This window comes from Lineus longissimus, chromosome 2 (genome assembly GCF_910592395.1).
Source record: "Lineus longissimus chromosome 2, tnLinLong1.2, whole genome shotgun sequence".
Classification (NCBI taxonomy): Eukaryota; Metazoa; Nemertea; class Pilidiophora; order Heteronemertea; family Lineidae; genus Lineus; species Lineus longissimus.
In genome coordinates, this window is record NC_088309.1 from 2286042 (window position 1) to 2310374 (window position 24333).

The 24333-nt window shown below is 41.8% G+C and overlaps 2 protein-coding genes and 1 long non-coding RNA gene across 9 annotated transcripts; 2 read left to right on the forward strand and 1 right to left on the reverse strand.

Moving 5' to 3' along the window:
* Nucleotides 1–493: 493 nt before the first annotated feature.
* Nucleotides 494–7769, forward strand: LOC135483503 (retinal-binding protein-like). 3 transcript variants are annotated; one of them, XM_064764464.1, is made up of 13 exons: nt 494–781; nt 1923–1987; nt 3193–3267; nt 3701–3814; nt 3935–3997; nt 4129–4317; nt 4651–4729; nt 5045–5125; nt 5439–5522; nt 5646–5752; nt 5899–6038; nt 6315–6463; nt 6715–7769. In XM_064764464.1, exons 2-13 carry the CDS (start codon nt 1973–1975, stop codon nt 6858–6860), a joined length of 1242 nt encoding a protein of 413 aa, XP_064620534.1. In that variant the 5' UTR covers nt 494–781; nt 1923–1972; the 3' UTR covers nt 6861–7769. The 3 variants fall into 3 exon arrangements, with proteins under 3 accessions (XP_064620534.1, XP_064620533.1, XP_064620532.1); XM_064764463.1 differs by lacking the exon at nt 494–781 and adding an exon at nt 1398–1505; XM_064764462.1 differs by lacking the exons at nt 494–781; nt 1923–1987 and adding an exon at nt 3003–3046.
* A 272-nt stretch (nt 7770–8041) lies between these two features.
* Nucleotides 8042–13418, reverse strand: LOC135483504 (uncharacterized). The gene is made up of 2 exons (XR_010446336.1): nt 13268–13418; nt 8042–10547 (listed from the first exon to the last, which is right to left on the reverse strand). It is a non-coding gene; the product is annotated as an uncharacterized LOC135483504 (long non-coding RNA).
* Nucleotides 13419–17309: 3891 nt separating this feature from the next.
* On the forward strand, nt 17310–23552 carry LOC135500947 (uncharacterized). 5 transcript variants are annotated; one of them, XM_064792672.1, is made up of 4 exons: nt 18032–18487; nt 18575–22301; nt 22766–22970; nt 23404–23552. In XM_064792672.1, exon 2 carries the CDS (start codon nt 18657–18659, stop codon nt 21342–21344), a length of 2688 nt encoding a protein of 895 aa, XP_064648742.1. In that variant the 5' UTR covers nt 18032–18487; nt 18575–18656; the 3' UTR covers nt 21345–22301; nt 22766–22970; nt 23404–23552. The 5 variants fall into 5 exon arrangements, with proteins under 5 accessions (XP_064648756.1, XP_064648742.1, XP_064648762.1 ...); XM_064792692.1 differs by having other exon boundaries at nt 18575–21758; nt 21969–22970; XM_064792686.1 differs by lacking the exon at nt 18032–18487 and adding an exon at nt 17310–17856 and having other exon boundaries at nt 18575–22970.
* The last annotated feature ends 781 nt before the right edge of the window (nt 23553–24333 follow it).

A 24333-nucleotide genomic window follows, 5' to 3' on the forward strand; every position in this document is an offset into this window, starting at 1 on the left:
AGAGTAGATGTCAATGGGCACTGAACATAACTCAATCACTTGAGGTCAACTTCCACAATCACAGACCTTCAAGAAGTTCCTCAAAACAAACTCGCATGAATGAGAATTTGTATTGGAAACCTTGGATGTGATAGCAGTGAGTGCGTACTGGCTGATGTTTTCCATGTATAGGACTTACAATTTATGTCTTCAAACATCAGACTTGGAATCTTGTCTGATGTTAAAACATCTTTATGCAAAGTCTGTCACAATCTGCTTGTCCGAAGGCCAAAAAAACTGAAGCACCAAATATTTTAACCCACAAGACGTCATAACCCCTTAAAACACAACGCAAATATTTCGTCTATGTTTATATCAGCCCCTCCCAGAAGGGTAATCTTATGTGGGAAATACCCCTTATTGACACGTGAAACGATTTGACCCGTCAATGACCCTGCTCTCCCAATAGACAACTTTTCACGTCACGTGGCACAAAAGGGACAAATGTTTCAAAATACCCCTAGAGTAAAGCGAAGGCGCATACAACTTTCGAAGACGGACTATCGCCGGGGATATCAAAAAGGTTTCAATTTTGGCTCATACTGTTTTGATGATACGCAATTTTAGTATACATCGCTCGAGGACAAGCCTACTTATTTCGAGATACTTATTCCCTGGGCGACATGCTAACTAGAGTATAACATGACACAGTCTCGGGAATTAGGGTCGTATAAGGGTCAAAACAAGGGAACTCTGTAAAGAGGCAACCGAAGGACCTGTTGTGGAGGAAAGGTGAGCGAAGGTGAGTTGAATATTATCGTCTTAAGATGTGATATGGCTTCAGAAAAGTTTGAAATCGTATGCTCTGAGATGCGATTTTAGGAGGAGGGGAGGAGGGGGTATCAGGACCCCGCACACCCCTGGATCCGTGTCTGTGTCTTTTATCGATTCGGAAACGCCGGATTCTAACCATTTTCAATGTTTTGCTGTTGTTTCAATCGGACACTTAATACCAGCTAAAATATCGGGGGTGCAGTGACACAACTCATAGAGTACCTTAATTCACTGAGATAATGTCATCTTCATATCATGGGAAGTTTCAAAAGAACCGGAGTAACCTATTGTAAATAGCCCCACATTTATTTTGGTATATCATGATGATAAAAGAGAGTTTCAACGAGGCAATCTGGTTTTTATTTATTTCGGCCCTGCGTTGTATGTAAAACTATCTAACTCATTTTCTGCAAGGTTATTCCATAATCACAACCAGGTCAACCATTGTGAAAGACCACCAAGGTTATCCCTGAATTCAATTAGATGTTATGTCTATTTGATATAACGTCCCTTTGTAAGCTATCACATAGCCACTTCTGTGACAGGTTGAGCTCAAATGTAGGTGACATATTTCTAAGCTTTTAATAAAATGCGTAAGCACGTTGTGATATTAGCAAATGTGTGGTCGTCTTACGACGTTGACCGAGAGTTAATGCCTTTTAGATGTGATTTTCTCCGAAGCATTCAACGGTGTAAGTCTTGAACGTTCCTTTTTAAACGCCTGGCGAACTGTTAAAGGAAAATATAGGTAGGATCTAGGCCGGGAGCCCTGTTTACAATGTAGGATGTGATTAAGTTATACAAGTCACCGATGTTTTTGTGAATGTTAGGCACCAAGTTCGTTCTCGAATACCAGCTAAAGACAGGTTTCGCGATCCGTACGAACGACTGAGTACGGAGGTCCATAGTCTCATCAGGTCCTGTGCTATGTCATTTGGCGACAATCATTATGATGGCTTCCTATACTTAGTTGTACAATGAGTCCGGAAGATATTCAGAAAAAGCCGTCGACAGAAACGTCCTTCATCTTTCGTAGCTCTTCGTGCCTATGATAATCCACAAATTTTCCAAGGAAGTGATCATCAATATCAACATTTCATTATTTTCAGTTATCGATAAGAGATTTTCTCCATACTTCTAGTCCTTTCGTTAAAAGAAGATGAACAGACGCAAGGTAAGAACAGATAAAAACCTGCAGGCTATTTGGCTCCCACCACAGCCAGGACAGCGAGACACGTCGCGATTGTCACAGGCGTTGGATTAAGTTCGATGAACCGGTAGTTAATTCAATACTGGTTACAGACCCTGTGGAACGCGGGAAATTGTCGCGGTTTTGCAGTGAAATTAGTTCTTTATGATCAATCAACGCAATAGATGTATACTGGCCCTCGGGATACTGGCGGCATTTGGTGGACATCCTCTGAAATAATGGCCGGTCCTCAGATGCCAAATATACCGTGCCCAGTTGCCAAATTTTGGCGGGAAAACCTAATCATGCATTTTGTCCCCGGATTTTCAACTTCACTAACGCGACCATTCAACCTCTGTCTCATGAGTGGTCGTGTTACCGGGGCTCCACTGTATTAGTATTGAGTAAATCGCATCTATCAATTAAATCAAATCACTCGCAAGTAATCAATAATGTCACGAAATATAAATCATGCACTTAGGATACACCCTGAAAGCTTAGCAATATTAAATCGTTGATTAGCTCTAAGCGATGGTTGTAATCCGAGATGGGATGACTAAATGATGATTCAGGGGCCATTCATTTAGTATACGTACGCAACCAGGGGAAATGCCTTTTGCGTGCGCGTGCCTACAGGTGTTGGGAAGGAAAACATAATTTAAATTGAAGATTTTTATTCGCCGTTCATGTTTAGGTAAAAGATGACAGGTTCATGTTAGAATTTACAACAGTTTATTGATTCCGAACGTAATTATATTTCATTTGTACACAAACAAGTTTCATGCGACATCAACTGTGCCTTTTACTACACCAGTACCAACTGACGATCTTTTTGCGTACGCAGGCGGGAGTCTATGCTCTTCCGTCACACTCGTGCGTACAAGGGGAGGGAGTAAAATTGTGCGTACGTACATGTACGTGTACTAAATGAACGGCCCCTCGGGTGGTTGAAGGTGTGGCCTCGGAGAGTTCCACGCTCAGTAGTCGTTGGGAAGGCATGACCAGTACCAGAGAACAATGGATGCTGCTAGTTCTGTGGAGGAGGTGATCCGTTTTTGTATTCTTATTGTCCCATGCCACTGTTACAATGAAAGCAATACCACATCCTCAAAGATTATTTGCTAAAATGACCTGTTAAGATGTTGATAAGACGTTAAGAGTTATTCAATTCCCTCTTTCCTTACTTCCAGTACAAACTAGAGACTGTTGAAGAGAGCATTGCCCGTGGGCCGAAGGAAGTGAAAGAGGAATATGCTCTCAAACAGGTAGGTCCAGCCTTGGTTAAGCAATCGCTTTTTACTCGATCTTGTCATCCGATGTGGCGAATAAATCATCCAGAGTGAACCTTTGATTACTTCAAAGATTGGTCAACAGATCAGATGGTTTTGCTCGCTACCGACCCCGCGACATTTAGGCCTCTTTATAAGAGACATGATTAAGTTCTCCGTCTTGAAGTTTGTAATTGATAATTACCAAGTTCGTTATTTAGTGACCAATATGAACTAGTTCATATTGGTCACTGAAAACTAGTGAATACTCACAAGTGAATACTTACAAGTGAATACTCACAAGTGAATACTCACAAGTGAATACTCACAAGTGAATACTCACAAGTGAATACTCACTAGTGAATACTCACAAGTTTTCACTTCCACAGGTATATCCATTTGTTGGTTAACCCTTTTATTTATCTTTCAGTTCAAAGAAAACATCCAAGATATCATCAAAAACGATCACGATGATTTCTACCTCCGGCGGTGGCTGAAAGCTAGGAACTATGACGTCAAGAAGACAACGGAAATGTACAGAGCGGTAAGAAAGCATGCAATTAATCATTCTAAATGGGAACATTTCGCTATTTTGCCCTAGAATTCTGGCCGAGCCCCCAAAGCACGGTCTATTGTCTCTACATGTAGCTATTTTTCACTTCAGAGTATGACATTCAAGGAGAAGATGGGAACTGACAAAATATTAGACAGTTTTGTCTTACCAGAGGTAAGGAACTATACACAGCAAAATGAAAAACCCTAAAGGGTTATTCATAGAACCTTTCGCAGTTTTCCTTTCGCTATAAACTTGATGACTTGTATTCCTCACTGTTCGCTTGCATTATACTCTTGCTGTAGGTTCTCAAGTTGTACCTGCCCGGGGGCCTTTGCGGTCACGACAAGGACGGAGCCCCGCTAAAGATAGAGCCATATGGCAACTTGGACATGAGGGGCATCATGTACTCCGCCAAAAAGGCGGATTTGGAGAGGTCGAGGGTCCATATGTGTGAGACCATAGAGAAGGACTGTAAGGATCAGAGCAAAAAGGTGATGTACAATATCTTTACGAATATATACATTTTTGTTTTATTTGGCGTTATGATAGTCCCCGGCGGTTTCTCTTTCACTTTGAAAGGCGTACCAGGCTATACACCCAAGGAGAAGAGTCAATTGATAAATTTATTTGTTATGCAACCGGGCATGCACATTTTCATATCGGCTATAAACCGGCGACCTGTATAACTTCGATCCTTCATTTAGAAAACTACAATGGAGGTCAAATTGGCGCGTACCATGACTGAGTCTACTCCTCCTTGCTTGACTTCGATATCAATCTAGACTGCGCCGAAATAGTAAATCTTTGTTGTCCGTCCATTTCAGCTTGGGAAGAAGGTGAATGGGATGACAGTTGTCTTTGATATGGAAGGGGTGGCCGCGAAAACACATATATGGAGACCAGGTAACTGGCATTATTGATTCTTATTGTTTTCGCCTATACAGTGGAACCCCGGTCGGCGACCACCCCGGTTACGCTACCACCCCGCTATGACGACCAAGAATCGCCCGTCCCGAATGGTTTCCTCTCTAATTACCTTAACAAGGCCCCCGGTAACACGACCACTCCGGTACCAAATATTTTTTTCACTTTTTTTTCTGCTCAAAATGAAAAAACGTCATCAGCCCTTTTTTGGCTTTGAAATTTTTTCAGAATTTTGAACTTATGAAAAAATGTCTGTGCTGTTCAGAGACCGACAAAATGTTGTTGTGGTTCCAGGGATTGTTCTGTATCTCCATCTGGTGAGCATCCTTGAAGACAATTATCCTGAAATGATGAAACGATTGTTAGTCATAAATGGTAAGTCATTGTTTGAACCAGCGGCTAAGTCAGTGGTAAGTCAATGCTTGAACAAATGGCCGTTGATAATTGAAGTTTGTAATTGATCATATCCACATTTCTCTCGAAACGATTTATTCATATCAATGATATCCTACAAATCGTCTTATACATCGTGATGTAGCATAATGTGCTTACCAGGCCCAAGGACTTAGTGTGCTTCTCGTTCAACACATTTCAACTTTGTAAAAGCAAAACATTTCACAATTCTCACCATCTATAAAGCTTAGCGTATTTTTCGAGTATATTTTTCATCATTACTCCCTATTTCCAGCTCCGGCCATCTTTCCTATCTTGTATCGACTGGTGCGACCGTTAATCACAGAGGAGATGAAGCAGAAGATCCACGTGATAGGGGGTGAGTAGAAGAACACATTTAAATCACATTTTACAGCGGACTCTCAACTATTTCTCAACTAGTGTTCTCATGCCTTATCAAAAGTAGACCAAATATTGTTTAAAATCTTTTCTTTCTCGTCAGGGAACTACCGAGAAACGTTATTGAAGTATATTGATGCATCTGAGCTCCCTGCTCACTATGGAGGGACGAAAGTGGATGTGAACGGTGACCCTAAGTGTTCAGCTCTAGTAAGTATTGAATGTAACAAGGTATCAGTCACAAAATGTACACGACTAACTTCGTATTTGAAGGGTGAGATCATAAGTTTTATTTATTTATTGTAACTTTTTCAATGCTACTTAATGATGGACATTTTTCTCTTCCTTTCCTCCAGGTCTGTCAAGGAGGTAAGGTACCCGAGTCCTTTTACCTGCGGGACCTCACAGACAGGAACGACATGGAAAGTGCTAGTGTGGTCAGGGGAGATAAGTTCACTTTAGATTTCAACGTCGAGAAACCAGGAAGCTATCTCAGGTATGGAAATGTGTTTCGATAAGTAACTCTGTTTGAAAAGCAGCTTTTTATTTGTAAAGGGTGTCTGTAAGCAGAGCCTGTATGGAAGTAAATACACTTCGACGAATGAACCGGAGGTTCGACTTTTGAAGAAAAAAATTGTAATGAAGGCATGAGAAACCGCTGAGACATAGAGTTGTTAAACTAAAAACTGTAGCATCACGTCCTGTTGAATGTTTCGATGCAGCAATCTAAGTTATTCGCCCTGGTGGATATGCTGTTATTCGACCATTGCAGGTGGGAATTCAAGACAGAGGGTTACGATATCGGTTTTGGTGTGTTCTATAAAGATGGCGACAACCTGAAGGAGGTTCTTCCAGTGGAGAGGGTTAATAGCCACATGATTCCGCATGATGGCAACGTGGTGTGTCAGAAACAAGGAACTTGTAAGTTAAAACTATGTGAGATCAATCCTCGTCCATGGATGATTTGTTTATTCTTTATCCGCAACGTCTTGGGCTCGATCTCTGTGGCGCAAACTACAGGTCGGACTGTATTGGTCAGAGCAAAAAGATAATAAGCTAAACTTTTCATCCAGACTATTCGGTTGATAAATCCATCTTCTAAAGTGTATCATTATTTTTACAGATATGTATACAGTAGGTCGTAAATCTAAAACAATCGTGTCCTTTTCTAGATGTGGTAGTGTTCGACAACAGTTTTAGCTGGACCAGAGGGAAGAAGATATTTTACACCATCGAGATCGTCGGCGAGGACGAGAAACTCGACTCGGAGTTAGAAGAAATATCAGCAGGGCTGTGGCAAACCGTAGTCTCAACTTGATGACGTGCTCATCCTACAATGATGACTCGATCCTCTCAAACTGATGACGCGATCATCACATACCGATGATGTAGCTCACATAAATCCGGTGGCATGTTGATTTCACAACACTGTACAGTTATTTCTACAGAAATACGTTATCGCAGGTCACAGCTCAGGCTTATGACTTGCTCCAAGATACGATTTCAAAGTATTTGTTTATTTGTGCTAACTTTGACAGAGGGAGATTTCAGTTGGAGTATGAAACTAACTTTCATAAAACTGAATCAGCTCTTTACCTTTAATCACTAACTACGTGACAGGCCATGGTTAAAATAGGGTTCAATGTGTTGTTAACGTTAAATGTATTTTGGAGCAGATGTGACAAATTTAAGTTGTCAGACGGAGGCTACACTCCTAAACAAACCAGCTGTCTGGCACGGGCACAAGCCTATACACCTTTCCAGAAATGGGGCGCTGAGTGTCCGAAATAGTGATGTCATAAGGGGAAACTAGGCCTTATGGTGGAGGGACAAAGGAGATAGTCATGGTTGACCAACACACTTGAATGCCTTTAATGACGGACAAGGGGGAAAAAGTTAGTTCCAATGCAAGCCACCAATTTCGGGAAGCATGTATACTAATCGTACCATAAGGCTCAGAGTCTTATTTTCAAACTGCTTCAAAACTTGTCGTAAAATCTTAACTGTCATTAATTACACTGTATTGTCGTTAAATGTACATGTACATATAATTCTCCGACAGAAATGCGAATGGCGGTCAAACTTGTTTAAATTTATATACTTTAGACAGATAATAAGCTTCAAGAAGAAACTAATCGATCATTCATGATAGAAACTAATCCATCATTTGGGGTTTGCAAATGTAATTGGTTATAATATCGCGTACATAATAAAGTATAATGTCATACCAAGTCTTCCATTGCTATCTTTCTTACACTTACAGCTGACCTCCGTGTCTGGAACCATTGACACATGTTTGATTCTCGGTCCTCACCTGGCAAGCCTTAAGCCATCGCGCTTCTCCATTCACGTTCCCTTCTTTTTGCTCATCATACCACTTAAATAAACTCATCCTTCCGTCTGATGGTTTATCACGTCAATCCAAGGTGGAGACACACTTGGTAGTACATGTATATTTAATTGTACGAGGCACAGTTAAGCGTAAAGAAACCTCTATACTTATCTTTTTAAACGTTTGTTTATTTCTTCAGAAAGGTTATTTAACACTATATATACAAGAACATATACAATGTACTTGCAAAACCAAGGATAATGTTGTCCTAGGGTTCGAATGAAAACATCAATATATACATAAGCTAGCTCTCTGGGTTTTGCAAATCATTAGTTAAGAAAGGCTGTTGTCACTTACATAAAATTACAAATGATCATGACCCACAATACTGATATCAATTTTATCCTTTATGTGGGAGGAAATTACAAAAGACATGGCACCATACATGATGAATACAACAGTCTAAAGGTGTCTATGTCCCCTCATGAAGAGAGTACTTCCGTCATACAAGTTCCACCACAAGTTATCACAAATCACATGACTGACAGTTAGTTTAAAGGTGTCCTCTGAGGGGAAGACATCATGTCAAGTAATCACTGTACACACGACAACATAACGATATCCCGTGGAAGGTCATGGATAAAAAGCGCGGCAGTTACCTCTCAACTGTACGAGTGAGCTCCCTGTCCGCTCCTTGGTTTCAACATGAGAAACGTTTCTCGATTAGGCTTGGGAATACGTGTGAAGCGCTTTCAGGCTATTCAGTCTAAAGCACACCAGAGGAACTTGCACTTCTTTTATTTGAAGGAATCTCTATGGAAATACAGGGATGTTCCAGGAAGAAAGGGTAGAAAACACGTCGGCGTTTATCTTAACCAAGACTTCCCTAACTTGTAGATGGCGAGAACTCCTCGGCAGCACAGACTTCGCAAGAATGTTCATTACGAAGGAAGGGGAAAAATTTACTTTGAAACACCTGCCAAGTCCTGTCAGCCATAAATTGTATTTGTAGCGAGGATTTGATGGTAGAATCTCTCACTGACCACAGAATGCAGGTGATAATGCTTTGAAAATCAATGGACCTCTCCAAGGTGTTTACTTAACCACCTGTAAGCAAGTTCTGGTTTGCAAGATGAAGTATCTCCTTTCTCCCATTTAACTGCTAACCTGCCGTCTCCCATAAGTTAAGAATGTATTCCATGTCAGCTGCAGTCTGCACCCCAATGCAGTTCGACTCTCCAAACATACCGTATGTGACGAATATGAGAGTTGCCGTATTTGATTTATGGTCGAATACTGAGTTTGGCGTCTGCTGGTCCAGGATACCATCCTCAAAATACATTACTTTCTCCTTTTAAGGGCAATCTACCTAGACCACTTTTATGAAAGTCCATGTATCCTATACCGTGCAGTTGGATATAAGGATTGCGCTGTGTGCAGACGAGATTGCTATTGACAATAAGCTAATCAGAAGCTTCGAACCCTGCATCTCCAAGACTGCGATTGAGACCGGCAACCAAGCAACCGGCTCTCTAAGAATGATTACAGGTGAAACCATGGAATCAGAAGTAGGGGAACCCAAGCACTATATCTCCGAGATTCCTCGCAGACATGGATCGATCACGGAATGCTTATACATCAGGTGATTCTCACAAGCCCTATTGAGGAAGTGGTGATGTTGAGATATTATCTCAACCGAACAATTTTGTCAAAAGTTAATCACAGGCTATAGTTGCAGCAGTGTCCTTCGGTCAGTATCATCTCATGGTGTTCAGTCCCTCAGGATGCGATACGGTCAGGTAGTATGAACCGTCACCACTGTTGATGGTTGGGCCAAATGTCACTTGAAGACTTTGTTTAGGGTGGGCAGGCAGTGGGATCCAGAAGTAAGAATCCCCCTCTGTTGTCAGTCCTTTAGGGATGTCTTGGTTCATCCTCATCCCGCCAGTTAGATCTGCAGACTTTCGCCGTGCCCGACCGCAGAAGATAATTTGCAAAAGCGCTGGCACTATTTCCACTAATGCCACAACGATCAAACTCGCGTTGACAGCGAAACGGCTTTTTAAGATTTCCATCCAAACTAACGCGTAAGCAACATTGTTTGTCTGGTTGCTGGCAAGATAGCCATCGACTAACACGTTTCTGTCTGTGTTTATAGAAAGTATAGCTATAGCTATCGTGGCGGCTCCTGCCAGAGCAGATATCACTGACATAACCAAACACAGCACAATAACATATCGCCTTTTCAAAATGGCCGACAAAATACCCACAATTCCAGTAGTCATGGTGAAAACCCCGCCCCAGATCCCAATTTGTGAACGATGCATCCGTTGATCTATTGGTACATCGTAATAATTATTCGGACTGTGTTTCTTCCAGAAGTCATCAAAATATAGACAGTACGCTGTGACGCCTAATACAGTCAGGATAAATCCACAGGCCAGCTGGCAAGCACCGCAACGCATCGCCCACATTGAATGGTATCCAGGGCAGAGTGCGCGTGCGTCATGGGTTTTTTTGTCATTATTGTTCTGTTCTGCCTCGAAGTGTATGGTGGTGGACTGTCCCAGGTTGAAGGAGGACGAACGCGTCGACGAGTCCGTAGCACTCTGTGTCGTCGGCAAGTTGTTCTCTGACGACTGTGACATGGTCATCGTGCTAGGTCATCAGCATCTGTGAGAGAGAAGAAGAGAAGGGTCAGAATTGCAATAAACTTAGCAGACATCTGTCGTCTTTGTATGACAGTTGTACCGATTCTGATGGTTTTGTCATAATGTTTTGTCATCAACCCCTGTAAAACAGAAAACATGTCATTGCTCTCTCTTCAGAACTCTTGACTATCAACAGATGGGAATTGACCTTTATTGGTCTCCTTTTTGAAGCTCTTGATTGCAAAATCAATGGAGATCATTATTGATATATATATATATATATGTTGTTGTCATATTGCCAGACGAGATGAGTATATAATCCCACCCAATATCATATTAATAACCGGCATCTAGAGACAGATGGGAATATCTAAAACATTAATCAACAACCACGGCCTTATTTTTATTGTTCATTGTGAAGCAGGAGGAACACATGTTCCTTTAACGCAATTCGTGGAAGTCGTCATGGCCCGAAACTGTAGTGAAATGAATCACCGATATTCACCATATGGATCAAGTACTAATCCCACAAATGCTACATTGCCATCTAGAGTTTGTCAAGGTAGGCTTTTGGTATCACATGTAGTAACCTCTGATTTAGTCTTATGAAATACAGTAACGGCATTTGACTGCAAAACTATGGATAATTAGAATCATCTGACTAAAAAACTTCCTGGCATGGCATCCCTAGGCAAATGAATAACATACACACGGGATCGAGATGAACATTATGAAAGGATCCTCACCACTTTCACATTGAAATCAGAAATCCGATGTGCAAATAGAGCTTTTCCAATATGGCATTGTAGCTATTAAAAACTGTCAATAAATCGATACAATTGATGAAAAATAACTCGTTTGTAAAGCACGCCTACACATGGCCTGCTTCTATCCATGCAGTATGAGTGAGATACTGGTACTTTTACTAGCTTAGATGGTACTGTGGAGCTCTTGTTGGCCCCAGTTGCACGTCATACACGTGATGCTCAGTCATGAGTGACGTCATTCTGTGTTTGGTGGTCGAAAACTGCTGGCTGACATTGTCTCTTTGTAGACATGTGGGTACACCATATAAATATGAGTTTTTATTAAAGCGGAGTTAAAATCACCATGCAATCCAAATTTACATTAAGTTGGTGATTGAATTACGAAGATTTCGTAATTTATTACGAAATACATTACGGAACTGGTTGATCACCAGACTCTTGTAGATCATGGGGCAATGGTAATGGTGACCATCATACCAAGAAGAAAGGAAGGAGCTTTATCGAATATAAAGAAGTGCCTGAATCCCGCATGCCTGCGTCCCATCTGCTGGTTAAACCAACTGATGATAACACATCTCGCCATTTGGGAGAGGATTAATTGATTGCAATTAAAATGAATAATCGCAAGTAGTGGATGTAATTTGTTTGAACACATTGAAAATGAAATGGCAATGGTAAGACATAAGAAACTTGACATGTATACTACATGTATTCTTATATCGGGGCGGAACAGTTACATGTAAACTAGATCACTTATTTCCAATGTCTACTCATTTTGATAACAAAAGACAATAAACTTATTGAAATGCTTCGTGCGCTATTTGTAGTCCCTGGCAACGGACGCCATGGCGCGGAGGAGTGTGTCATCGACTGGTTCGATGGAAACGGTTATTGAAACAGATTCAGTGATTTACGGCCAATGTGTGCATGGTGACGATTAGGATGCATTGCTGGTCAAACAAGGTATGATGATGAGTCCTGCACAGGCATGGACTGCATAGGGCCCGACTGGTGGAAAACATTTATGGCCAGAGAAAATGAGGAGGAAATGAGGAAAAGCATTTGATGATGGACTGTCTCTCATCAGGTCATCTCGTCTGTAACTCGTTGCATTTGCAGAATTTTCATAAATCACCTAGGCGAAAATATATTCCCCCGCTGCTATTTCTTCGGAGAAAAGGTTCTGACAAGAAACATTTTCTTGATCATATAAATGTCCGTGATAAAACAATTTCTTTAATTCATCATACTTTTTACTACACATGTATATCTAACGAGCGAACTACAAGCTGCTGTATCGGTATACAATGTGTATAATGAAACCAATCGATGGTTTGATTTTTTTGACAAGTGCCCGCTAATGACCAATTGTGAGAGTTATTAATGCCCCAAGAGCACAGCATGCGTATTGATCTCAATGCTGTCGTCGGTTTCAGACGAGGACGCAGTCTTCTATTCGACTGATTGTGACAGTTCAGCAGTGCGGGTAATGATATTGAAGGCCAACATGTCGCTGATTCTTCTTGACAGCAATGACAGATGATGACACAAGCAATAGTAAAATCTCTGATTCACATGACTCAAGATACTCTATAAACTCTAGTGCACAGAAAATAAAGAGCAGTATAATGCTTTCAGGTTGGGTGAAGAAGCCAAGTTCTTCAGAGACCTATGTTCAAACATCACGATGCGTATTGTTGGTTTTTAAAATGGCTGTCCAGGGGCCATTTTCGAAAAAGAAACTACATGCAACCAGAGAATTCCTGGCTTTTCAATTCCAACTCATGATTATATTGAATGTAGAAACTCGCAGGGAAGTTTTATTTACATCATTGGCGTACTGAGTGCATGCGTGGAGTACCACCACCCTCTTGCATTGGAGCTTCCTTCCTTACTATCAGATGTTTTTGAATGATAAAACACGCCGCCGATTGATGGTGTTTTAGCATAAGGACAAATTTTGGTGACGACCTACCTTTTGTGTAGCGATTTATAGAAACAAGTGTTAAGTAATCCAAGTTAAATATCTGAATGTTAATTTCACTTGTTAAATTCCACTACCACAACCATAAATGACACATACATCACAGGTGAATAGCTCTCTGATGTCATATGCATGTGTGGGAACGCCCTGGATGCATTGCTCACATACACTACACCAGGTCGATAGGTCCCCGTGATCTGCAAGATGGCGGAGGCAATTAAGTAGCAGCAGACGTGCGGTCTCAATATCAATATTTCATTCTATTATCATGTGCATAATGCCTTTGTATTAAAGTACATGTATGAGTTTTCACATTTCTCTTGTTTAGTTTACTGTTTTCATTGATACAGACCTGCTGATGCTATGAACATAGGGCCTTAGGTGGTACGGTATTGACATTTGAATTGCCATCTGTAGGACAGCATTGGAATTTCAGCCTTCCTTCTTCGGTTCTTTCGCCTTAAAACACTCCACAATCGAAAAATCGACATTTGGACGAAGTTGAACGGTACTAACATTTGAATTGCCATCTGTAGGACAGCATTGGAGTCAATGCCTTTCTTTATTATTTCTTTGCATAAAATCACCCGAATCCAACAGTTTATCACTTGCATTCGCTGTCATTTATCTTGTGAGAAATTCTGTTTACCTTCGATGACAGAAAAAGAGACATTTGGACGAAGTACGAGGTGGTCAAGCGTGCTTTCATAACCACTGTCGTAATTATTGTTATCATAATCCTTTATGTTTTTTTCTCTCCAACGTTGAGTAAATTCATTCAAAAACTGGTATAAAGAAACTATAAAAACGCTGTCAGATAAATGATGGTCGACGAAGCTGTAACTATTCACCCAACGTCTAATATTTGACCAATAAATTACTACGTTGATAGCCCGGGCTGTCACTTTGCCTTAGAACCAGACCAATCACACTAGGTGAATTCAAGATTGGTAAACAGGAGATGGCGTGGTACTGTTTGGCCGATAGCATCCAAAACAGAGAGAGCCGCATACATAATCAACATGTTTATCGAAGACCCCGTCACAGATCCGTCACTAGCTACAGTTTATCAAAGACCCCGTCACTATAACTTCGTCTGAATCAGAGCAGGCTGTGCGGCGTGATTGGAAGCAACACGTTCTACGATCAGCCAGATAAAACCGGAAATGTTTCTTTTGGGGAGCGGTCTTGTTGATGTATCTTTCGCTAGGAACTACTAATGAACCAACACAGTTGTAATCAGGATTCAACTAAACAGATAAGAATGTGTGGTTACTGCCATCAGCAGGTGTGATTTCAAATTGATCGGTGATTCCTTTACTCACAAACTGATTGAAGGGAGTTGATAACGGATCAGCATTTTGTTTGATGGAAGCAACATTGGTCTTTACACAATAACTGATCTCAACTGCATAAAGTTCATATTGCTGGAATTTTCATCTTTCATAGCATTGCTGGAAATACATTAAAGAATAGTACGAGAGACTCAACGAGTCGAGGGGCGGAATTCATATATTTTGAAAGGTGAGCCACTTTTCTTGCTTCAACATTACTTTACTTTGAGGTGGTGCTTGGGAATGTCGACCAAGTAAAGACGATGAAAAGCTCGTGGCCTTTCACACTCGTGATGGTTGCATTCAGCAAATCGATATCAAAGTTTGTCGTGTTTTGGTCCATTATACATACACGTACATGTAACACTCTTCCAACTCAATTCAGAATGTCAGACAAAGATATCATCAAGTTGACTACCATCATCTTGAAGCAAGTGAAAAATGGCTTATTAGACAGTAAACACCAAGAGCCACATCCTGAACATGTCTACCCCTAACGTAGCCGGGGTCTGCAAGTGCTGAATGTACAGGTTGAAAAAATGATGAAGAAAAATTCACAAAAGTTTTGATTCGTTGTTGTTAAGTACAGAACGTGACTGGAAAAGCTATAATGTGTTTGCGAAGTATCGAGGGAATGCACTCCGTCATTCTTAAATCTAATTATTTGAACCGATAAAGAGATGACTCCCATTGCTGCTCTGCGCTCGATAAGCTCATTTCGCTTGGTATGTTCAGAGTTTTATGATCTTTTATCTTGGACAGGTATAACTGGCTTACTGTAATGGAATGGGCGATGGGTTGCGATTCAATTTCTTGAAGGTTCACTATTGGGGAAAGCTGGTTGCAACATTCTTGTTTCCTACCCAGGTCAAGGACCACCATCACAGTACTAAAATCAAATCAGCCTGGTGAGCATTTGCCAGTGAGGTGCTTCGAACAAACGCTTTAGATTATACTTTTTGTTACATTTCCCCTACCACATTACTCGTTTTCTCCAGGCCAAGTGGATCAAATCTTTGTTGAACTAATTTACGCTTGAAGCTACTTTACTCGACAGGAAGTTTCTTCAGGTTCTTATAGAATCAACTAATCCTGTATGATTTCCACGTGGAGCTGGCAGACGAAGTGATTTAATGAATGAGGCTTTTGGGAATTGAAGTCCGATGCTTTTGCTGAGGCAATAATCAGGATCCAAGTTTTGTTACCTGTAGATGAATCGAAATCAAACAAAAAATATTTTCATTCGAAGCTCGTTCGAGAATCTCGGTAGTCTCGAATGAACTTCGAAATAATATTATTTCGCTTCCGCATCGCCAACGAATCATTAGTACGAAAAAAAGATACGCATGGAACAGCGGCATAATATAAATTGGATGATTCTGCATGGTTTCGGCACATAGCAAAGCAAAGCTGAAATAATCTAAGCACGATGGGGTGTATTGGATATTGCCTTGCCGGGCTTGAAAGGAACTGGCGAGAACATATGCTTTCTTCCCACCAATAATGAGAGTGGTTCCCCAATCCCCGCTAAATAGCTCATACTTAAGGACATTAAATGGTGCCGATAGAATCTTGTTATACCACCATGAAGACCAAGGATTACATTTGAGCGACAAGGCTTTGCGCTGTTGCAGCTCAACATACGTTTACATGTAACTGCTGAAATCTTTATGAAACGTGCAAAGTCTTGTTCTTCTAGATTTTCTTGACCGTACTTATGCAGTCCATCCTTGTTTAACAATTTCAGGTGTGGAGGAAAAGACGACAATGAATTCTAACATCAACAGTGACAACAGACACCACATGGAGGTGAGACTGAAAGTACGACCATGTGATGACATCATCAACGCTCCCGCGGCATGCTCATCCGGGCATTCCAGCTACCACGCCGATGGCGGTGTCAAGGTGGTCAAACCGCGTGGACCCAGCGCCGAGGATGTGAAACAAAATTGGGCAAGAGGTTGTGGCATTATGCACATAGTTTTCGGCGTACCAATGATAGCGTTAGGTATCGCAAGTATATTCCAAGAGACCTGGGGTAGCAAGTCCGGTGTAGCGCTTTGGGGCGGTGTTCTTTTCCTAAGCGCTGGTGTGCTTGGCGTGCTGTGTAGCAAGACCCGTGATAGACGGATCCGGACTGCTTCCGTGTCAACCGCCGGTCTCTCCATGATAGTGGCCATCTTGGCAATCATGGTGGCAGCAGTTGGTATTGCTTTGGACAGTGTCGAGGAAAAGAAACTTAAAGGACTGCAGCAACTCGGTGTCACAGCTCTAAAGGAATACAATCAGAATTCATCGAGAGTGTTCTGGATTGCATACGCCATAAATTCTCTCATCGTTGTAATCGGTTCTTTAGAGATTGTAGTTGGTGTGATACAGACAGTCATTCTGACTACGTGATCGCTCACTTTCGTTTCGGCAACATTCTTTTAACACTGAATTCTCAAAAGTAAAAGTGGAGAGTATTATATACAATGTGAGGATGTCTCGCAGTTTAAGCATGTGTTTAGACTACGCTGATCAGCACAAAGATTTTAGACGGCCATGCCTTGCAGAAGCTGCATGAAAGAAGCATGAGATGAAATAAAACGAGTCGTTGCCGGAACAATCTCTGAATATCCTTGCACGTTTACATATTACATATTCAAATACATGTTCTTATTAATTCAAATTAATTCAATTTTTTGAAAATATTGTTTGTGAGTCAGATAGATATATATACATGTACATCGATCACAAAGTTTGTGTCAATTTAAAACACCGTGACAAAAGCTTTGAATATGTAGCAACGCCCAATACGGACTGTTTACTTTATACACAATGCAGAAAATATTTGCCAAGCTGCAACCAACCCAGCGAGTCAATGTATCGGAAATGACGTATGCCGGTCTCCGTGTCATTGAGTTTTGCAATCAAGGCAGCGGCTAACATATAAACTCCTGCTATCAACCAGTTGTAAACCGTTTCTATGACACGGCGGAGGTGTGTTGTCATCACTCAATTCCATATGGACATCACTTATTTCCATATGGACATAAAACATAAACGCCGTGGAAATATACAGGTGCAAATAGATATCGATAACGGGACCTGTATTAAGTGTACATCAAATGAATAGCGCCGCTATGTTTCTATCGAGGGAGCCATTAATCGTACGTTTATCAATTGGGACAGAGCGATGACCTTACTATTATTCTCGCGGAGGACATGCGTGGTGTCAAACAGTGGAAATGTGACAGTATAGAGGTGAGTGACTAGTGTGTCGACAGCGGAAGCCCATTACCAACAACCCCGTGTCGGGTTCGGATGAGTTGTTCATCGGAGCCATGTGAGAAAAATCATAATCATTAGCAATTGTGCTGAGGAGCTCCCGAGCTTCAAGTGACAAAACATCCGTGCTGTTTATCCTGGCTGCCGGACACAAATTTAAATATACCCTCGAATGACCTGAAAACGCCCATAATATTTAGGTTTCACCAGCTGTGTCAATAATTCATAATTCGTGTACATCACTTGATGGTAATAGACTCGTGTGCTTCCAAAATTGCAGGTGACAGATGCAGAATTAATTTTTGGAAGCGTCATCACATTGTGAGCACATGTGCTTATTATGCATTATACAAGAAAATGTGACATCGTATTGTGTAAAAGCGATGAACATGACGCATGACCAACAGTCACGTATACTTCTGTGCATTTAGAAATACAGTTCTCGGCATAGTGTCAGTGACAACAAAGATTGACAATGTTCATTCTCATTAAAGGTTCTTCACATAAATCTGAAATTCACTAGGAATATTGAGCAAATGAGGACATTGAACTGTGAAAAGATGTCACTTGTCCATGTCGAGCGCGGGGAATGCTTAACAGATTGCAGGTGAGGGAGAGCAATATATACTGCTGAAACGACTTTCCCTGTGAAATGTTCAGCACTTCTTTTTGATACACTGTCTTCTTTTTTCAGGTCTTGGTAAACTGGGCAGAAGAGGCAGACGAGAAGAAAAGTTGATGTGCGACCACCCAACCTTTCCTGAACGAAAACTACCATGGATGGAACCAGAATTCCAAACGGCGTAAGTGCAATACCGAGAGGCCCAAAGTCACCCAAAGGGCGCTATATCTGCCAAAGGACAGTCCCGACACTTCACGCTGGATTTACCAAAATGTTCGGTTTCATTATACTTATATTAGGAATTCTTCTAATGGGTAACGGCATTGCAGTGATCATTATCCGTGCTGGGAACTACGAAGTTGGAGCTGCAGTCTGGGCTGGGGCGTTCGCCATAGGCACAGGACTGGTTGCTCTGATGACTGCCACGAAAAGGAAGAAAGTGGTAATAGCAAGCGTTGCTATGGGTTCTTTGACAATTATCGCGGTTTTTGCTGCAGGGATCGTCGCTGGCACTGGAGTACAACAGGATGACGAGACCATGGCCGCACAAACTGACAAAACGGAAACGATGAAGGCAAGAATAGGACTCAATTTTGTCACGATTGCACTTTGTGTAGCAATTTTCGTTGGTTCCATTTTCATTGTGTACCTCTGCGGGAGAGCATTGGATGATGCAGCGTACGCTAAAGATGTAGATGTAAATAAGCTTTACCCATCCCAGCTGTCGCGTCCACCTATGGATGGCGTAATCAACCCGGTCTATATCGAGGAACAGACCAGAGGTGTGGCGAATGGGTCAGTCAGGTTTCTTGACCCAAAGCAACCTATCCTTCTCTTACCACTCAAGGAGAAGCACATGGATACTCTGTCTATAAGTTACGACTTAACCGATGGACACAACCAGACCTGTCGCATCGTGCGATACAACTCGTCCGAGAGCATCAATTGGGATCGGTCTGTCTCCAGGGAAGATCTTGCTTACACTGAGCCCGAGAACCAGCCACAGAGCTACTATACAGAGAACTCCCCGTGGAATAGCGAGGTAGCAGTAGACATAGAGAGACAGAGACAGGCGGATAGTATCCATCGGCAGAAACTAGATGAGAAGTCACCAGATGACGCCGACTATATTGTCCATGATATTGTCCACGCAAACAAAGAGTCTGGGTATGGCGCATCGCCGGAAAATTATCGGCGATCTGATGGTATTGAGTTTGATCATCCTCAGTTGTCGCACTGGAATACGTTAGCAAGTCTTGAAATGGAATCAGACTCGTCGTTAGGGTTTAGTGATATTGTGAGGATGACATCCGAGTCCAGCTCCCCGTCCTTGTCTCGTTCGGATCATGCGCTGTCACCAGCTCCGCCGTACGATTCCAATGAGGAGGAGCTGAGGACATTCGCTAAGGCGTTCGTGGGCACGATATGCCAGGCTGCTTCAAATGAAGTTAGTGCTGAGATTCAGGAGGAAAACAATGCTCATAAAGGAAAGGAAAATGGTGGAGATTCGTCAACTGTTCAGTCAGGTTCATATGATAATTCTGTGATGCCTATGACAAGTAGTCAATACAATGGAAATGCAAGAGATTCAGGTAGATCTTCAGAGATTTTCAGTGGTGGTGCATATAATGAAACCATAGGAAGCAACGATATGAAGACTGGTAATGAAACTGCAGCCAGCAGTCATGCCTCTGCAATGGTTGACGGTCAGGTTCATGAAAATGCAAGCAATAGTTCGTCTACAGGAGTTATTACCGGTGGACAAAATGATCCAATCGCGGGAAGTGTAAGTGGGTCTTTGGGAGATATGAACAACAAAACAGATGGAAGCAGTAGCGCCTCTGGGGGAGTCACGAACGGTGCTGAATATACTGAAACCTCGGGTTGCAGGAGTGGTTCTCTGGCAGCGAACGGTGGTCAAGGTAAAACTGTTGGGAGTTTATTTGCGTCTGCTGGCAACAACACTGGCTCTGTTGAGCACAACCTTTCCTCTGGTGGAGTTTTAACCAATTGTGCATCTTCAACAACACAACATGCATCTCCAGGAGTTACCAAAAGAGGTAAATGCAGTAAAACGACGGAAAAAAGTCGTGCTTTGGCATTGATGAACATCATTGATAAGGTTAATATTGATACTGCTAAAGATACGAAAAACGCAGTAAGCGATGGTTCATCTAACAGCGATATGGTTGTAGGTAGACATGATAAAACAGCTGGTAACATTTCTAGTACTCCCACAGAAGGTATAAATGATGCTGAGCACAGTGTAACTTCCAACTCCAGCCGGACTTCGTCAGATATTCAAAATAGTTCTAATGTAGAGTCGGAAGGTATGTCTACTACTTTCGAACATGAACATGGGGCGTCCACGGAATTTGAGAACAATATAGTGACGAGTGGTGCTGCAGGCGTGGATTTACATTTTCGAAATGATCAAAGGTTACCTGGAAAGGTGGTTGAAGAGGAGTGCGAAGGAAGGGGCAGTGTCCTAAGTGAAAAGGTTAGTTCTGATAGATCAGTTGATGCATCCGACACAATACAAGAAGGCAGTGAAAAAGATGAAGAGAGTGCTCAAGGCAATTTAGTAACACAGGAAGAAATTAAACATGCTTCCGATTGTGAAATGAGGTCAGGTAAAGGGCAGGGCAATATAACTCTTCAAACGATTGCTGGGCTGTTCAACTCTCCATTTAAAATGCTTGTCGGCGCCAAATACTCTAAGCATACAACAAAGACAGAAGAAGAGAATACTGGAACATCAGGAGTGGACGACACAGGGAAGAAGCAAGAAGACAGAAGCATGAAATCAAATGTGTTTCAAAAGCTTTCTAAGGGAAATTGAAGTGTCTTTAGCGTGACAAATGAATGTTCGATAGTTGGCTCTGTTGGTAAGGCGACTCACATCCTATCTGACTGTTTGTCTCATGAATGGTTAACATATAATGTAGTGCCAACTGATCTTCTTGTTGGAAATATATTTTCAATTGACACTACTCTATAGCAAACCATGACAATATCGATGTGTCGAGAAAACTAAAACACGCAAAAGATGTAAGTCTGTCATTACCGTTTTTTTCTCCAACTGTTCTTGTATCGTTACCTGATTTTTTACACTCAAAACACATTAAATAAAGGATTTTTACCTCTTATTGTTATAAGTCCATTTTACTTTATTGGTGACATCGATCGAATGCTCGACATAGAATTACATGGATACAATTTTTAAGCCCGCGGCAGTAAAAATCGCATTATTTGGGTACAGCCATTCTCAAAAGGGAGGATTTGCGATTATGATGAATATATCGCATTGGGCGAAAGGATAGCTAATGTTAAAGTTTACAGTTTTCGACAATCCAAGTAGAATGTATAGCCTATACCGCTATGCCAAGTGTTATCTTTCATCCAAGTAAAGCCAACTGGTTGGGGAACCTGTCCTTTCATCGTTTTTCCTCTTTCTCCATTCGAGAGGTGGCGGAGACATCAAAGCAGCTACAATGTCAACAGGAAGTCACTTTCTGGAGAAAAGAGACAACTTGTGTAATATTGGTACATGTAGTTTCGCATGAAGTTCGTCTCTCATTCTCTTGGAAGCCATCAATGTGGATGATTACACTTGGAGCATTTATGCATCACAGAATACTTAGTAAAGTAGAAGAATTGGCGGCCTCGGGACGTTGTAGCTTCCCAATGGTTCAATGCTCCTTTTAATGCATCATGACTTCATCCAAATACGTAACGTAGTTGATATCATTTTGAATGGGGACTAGGCAAACTTCATAGATGTTGACTCCCAACAAAGGTATGACATTGTATTTTTGACGCCTCCGGATTTGGATTTTATCTAGCAGAAAGTAACCTCCCCCCCGCAAATCTCCAATGCCTTCAATGCCAACTCCCTGATTACGCTATTGGCCTCACATGCTTTAATTGCGGCCATCGTTGTCTCTATCATTGCTCAGAAACACAGCCATCAGGAAATTATTCCATGACGACATATGACAGCCAATCAGACGTCAGTGTTTTTATCTTGCCTATTTTTTCACTCAGAAATTAACTAATGTCTGTTAATTGTTATACGGTACTTTTAGTGCTTGTTAAACCCATATTTTTTAGTGTAGGGCACTTACCATATCAACTGAGTGGCATTGGCAAGAAATGTTGTTCCTTATTCTGTTTGTCATGTTAAGTTCTGTGGGGAATGCATGTGTTTTCATTGTATTCCTGCTGCTCTGGGTCCGACATGCCTGAGGTGTTCTTTTTCAGATAAAAAGTCCAGAAAAAGGACAAATACTTCATCGTGTCTAAAGAATGAACATAAGCTTGAGAGGAAAATATTACCTCTTTCGTCGTATACATTGTTTTATATGGTGGCGAATAAAACATTCGAAACTGTTTGCTGTCTTCAAAAATTTGTTTTCATTCTTGATTTGCTGAAAAATCGTCTTTGGCTTGGAAACCCTCACAACAGGTAATTATGATGCAATATTTTACCATTTTCTGTCGGTTAGATAGATTAACTCGGGAATGGGGACGACATTCCCCGGAAATCGTATATTTCGAAGCAAGCTGAACTGAGGCATGCCCTCGGGAAATATGATTCTCGGGGTGATTTTTCATCCGTGGATAAAACGGACAGTAAAACGTGCATACCATTAATATTATGTGACTTCAGCAGGCAGACAGACTATAGCGCGGAAACGGCATAGCAGCAGGGCATTCACAGGCCATCGACCGCGCCTGTCAATACGTTTCTGCTGCGCTGTGCGCGCCTCTCGCTGGGATAAGGGACGGAAACCCCAAAAGTCATATAAAAAAATTCCGCAGCTGTGTTCATATCATCTTTGCACTCAAAAAGAACGTTAGAAATGACGCTTTATTCTCACTCTGTAAACCCTTTTCAGGCGTAAAAGTTTCCTTGTTCTTGAAGTTGTTACTTCGGCCATATGGAGGCACAGATGAAGCCATGTTTGCTAATGTTCGTGGTAGTAATGGTGAATGCCCTGATCAGAGATTGAATTATCAGCCTGTCTCCAAAGGAAGGTAGGTGGCATTTGAGGACGTATAGGGGAGGTGTCCATTAGGTTCGATTGTAAGAAATCATGCGTCAACAATCACCGCAAACCAGCGAAAGCGTTTGTTGTGGGTTGTCGCATGATACCGGCGATGTGCTATTCAAGAATCGCATTCAGCGGAAACCTAATCGTAGAGCGACATGTTCAGAGCTCAGTATGGCCACCACACAGACAGTTTTGCGAAAAAGGCAGACGTTTTTCGTTTTAGCAAACTTCTACATGTAGCTGCATCGCCAAAGTGTGTCATAGGGGCATCTGTTGGTCAGGTATTGCATGATTTTGTACACGGAAGAACCTCCGAATCGTCGGGTCAAAACGCCTCCCAAGTTTCTGTGGTTCTTGGAAGACATAGAGACTGAGAGGCTTTTCATAACCTGGGATTAGAGAGAAGCACGGTTTTATACGCTGAATTCACTGGAATATCGGCCCGCCGACTTCGAGAAACTGCCGATGACACGGTAGAGGCACAGTCATATAGGCGACTTCGTGAAACTACCTATGACACGGTAGAAGCTTATATGGGCGACTTCGTGAAACTGCCTGACACAGTAGAGGCACATAAAGGCGACTTCGTGAAAATGCTTTGGCTAAATTCTCTGGAATATCGGCCCGGCGACTTCGTGAAACTGCCTGACACAGTAGAGGCACATATAGGCGACTTCGTGAAAATGCTTTGACTGAATTCTCTGGAATATCGGCCCGGCGACTTCGTGAAACTGCTATGGCTGAATTCTCTGGAATATCAGCCCGGTGACTTCG

What these genes read in the sequence shown, in the direction of transcription:
- LOC135483503 (XM_064764462.1), top strand. Translation starts at nt 3,020, where the DNA reads ATGGATGCTGCTAGTTCTGTGGAGGAG. An exon ending in CAACGGAAATGTACAGAGCG is followed by an intron (nt 3,815 to 3,934) that starts GTAAGAAAGCAT and finishes TTTTCACTTCAG; the next exon opens with AGTATGACATTCAAGGAGAA. An exon ending in AAACCAGGAAGCTATCTCAG is followed by an intron (nt 6,039 to 6,314) that starts GTATGGAAATGT and finishes CGACCATTGCAG; the next exon opens with GTGGGAATTCAAGACAGAGG.
- LOC135500947 (XM_064792686.1), top strand. Translation starts at nt 18,657, where the DNA reads ATGGATGGAACCAGAATTCCAAACGGCGTAAGTGCAATACCGAGAGGC.